Source organism: Aplysia californica, unplaced genomic scaffold (assembly GCF_000002075.1).
Source record: "Aplysia californica isolate F4 #8 unplaced genomic scaffold, AplCal3.0 scaffold00228, whole genome shotgun sequence".
Classification (NCBI taxonomy): domain Eukaryota; kingdom Metazoa; phylum Mollusca; class Gastropoda; order Aplysiida; family Aplysiidae; genus Aplysia; species Aplysia californica.
Genome location: NW_004797498.1, coordinates 1 through 1,395, shown reverse-complemented (window position 1 = coordinate 1,395; position 1,395 = coordinate 1). Strand labels below are relative to the sequence as shown.

Here is a 1,395-nt window from a genome sequence, read left to right as displayed (position 1 = left end):
TTCTGCTGGGATGCTGGGTCCTACTCAGCCTGGGTTTAAGCTGTCAAGTCTCAGGAATAATCTAAACGTGATCAAATGGGTGTGAAGAATTTAGGCGGCAATTAATCAAAGACTCATTTAGTATGCAGACGTTTCGTTTAAGCTCTCACAATTTAAAAAAGTAAATAACGTAGAGAAAAACGTAGATAAATGTTGTTCCTGTGTGAAAAGAATTGTAATATATTATATAATCACTGCCATATCACACAAACTGATGCCACCAGTCACCAGCAGTGAGTTATCCACCATTTTGGCTCTAAAGAGTCTATCATCTGTTCTAAAGTTGTTTATTGTGTTTTAAGTATCCGTGAGTTGTCCAGCACTTTGGTTCTAATGTGTCTATAATTTGTTCTCCAGTAAAAAGTCTCCTAACTGCACGACTGTATTGAAACATCCTCCGGGGTGATTGCTTTCCTCATACACCGCAACCACGAGACACTGTCGGCACCGGTACACGACGCAGCCATGACCTGATCTTGCGTCACGACCAACCATGATGCGCTGCTCTGACAGACGACTTAGCGTGAAGTGGCGCCCATTAAGGTAGATGCCGTGTATTCGGATCTGTTCGTCGTTCATGAAACCTCCTTCAATTGCTTGAATCTGTGGAGATTTTGAGTTGTAATTAATGGCAAGCTAGAGCGCGATAGAGACCACAGAAGACAGAAACTGATTAGAATAATACAGACTTCAACAAAAATTAGGGACCACCTTGACAGACAGCCTTGATTTTTTTAAATCCGAAAAAAGATGGCTAGGAATGTTTCAAAATATTTTGCTCTGATGGTTTTAATGGGTTACCAATGCGTACTGCAGAACTTCCTAAAGGGAGCAAAACCACCACGAGCTGCACGGAAATCCTCGGGGAATTTTAACCACATTTACTGTTTTTTATCGACTTGTGTGCGACACCACGGACATTCCTCAGTTAAAATTTCTAGTGCACGTCATAAACGAACGAACGGTCTCCAACTGTGCTCACTTTGATGGCAATATAATATAAGCCGCGTTTGCTCAAAATCCAGTGTCGCATCAACATACCACCAAGACGAAAGCTGGGAGACTTTGATGATGCCAGAGGTATTGCATGGCTGCAAGATGGAGTTGGAGCCCGAGAGGTTACCAGAAGGCTTGCAGTATAACACTCTGTCATTGTCCGCCTGAGGCAGCGCCATCAAGCCACTGGATCCATCCAAGAGCGCCCACATGCAGGTCGACCCAAGAAGACTACTCAGAGTGTTTGCAAGTGGTTCTTATCTGTTGTTGAAGTCTGTAGTAAAACTGAGAAGAAGTATGCCGAGCGGACAGACCACTAGCACTTGGGGTATACAGAATGATATTAAAGTAGTCGTTTCT

General features: G+C 43.3%; 1 protein-coding gene across 1 annotated transcript; it reads right to left on the bottom strand.

Annotated features, from left to right (window-relative positions):
- Nucleotides 1–11: 11 nt before the first annotated feature.
- Nucleotides 12–644, bottom strand: LOC101863990 (profilin; the record flags this gene model as incomplete). Its single annotated transcript, XM_035970158.1, is given in 1 exon segment — nt 12–644. A coding segment is annotated over 1 exon segment (266 nt), but the record flags the coding sequence as incomplete, so codon positions are not given.
- Nucleotides 645–1,395: the final 751 nt, after the last annotated feature.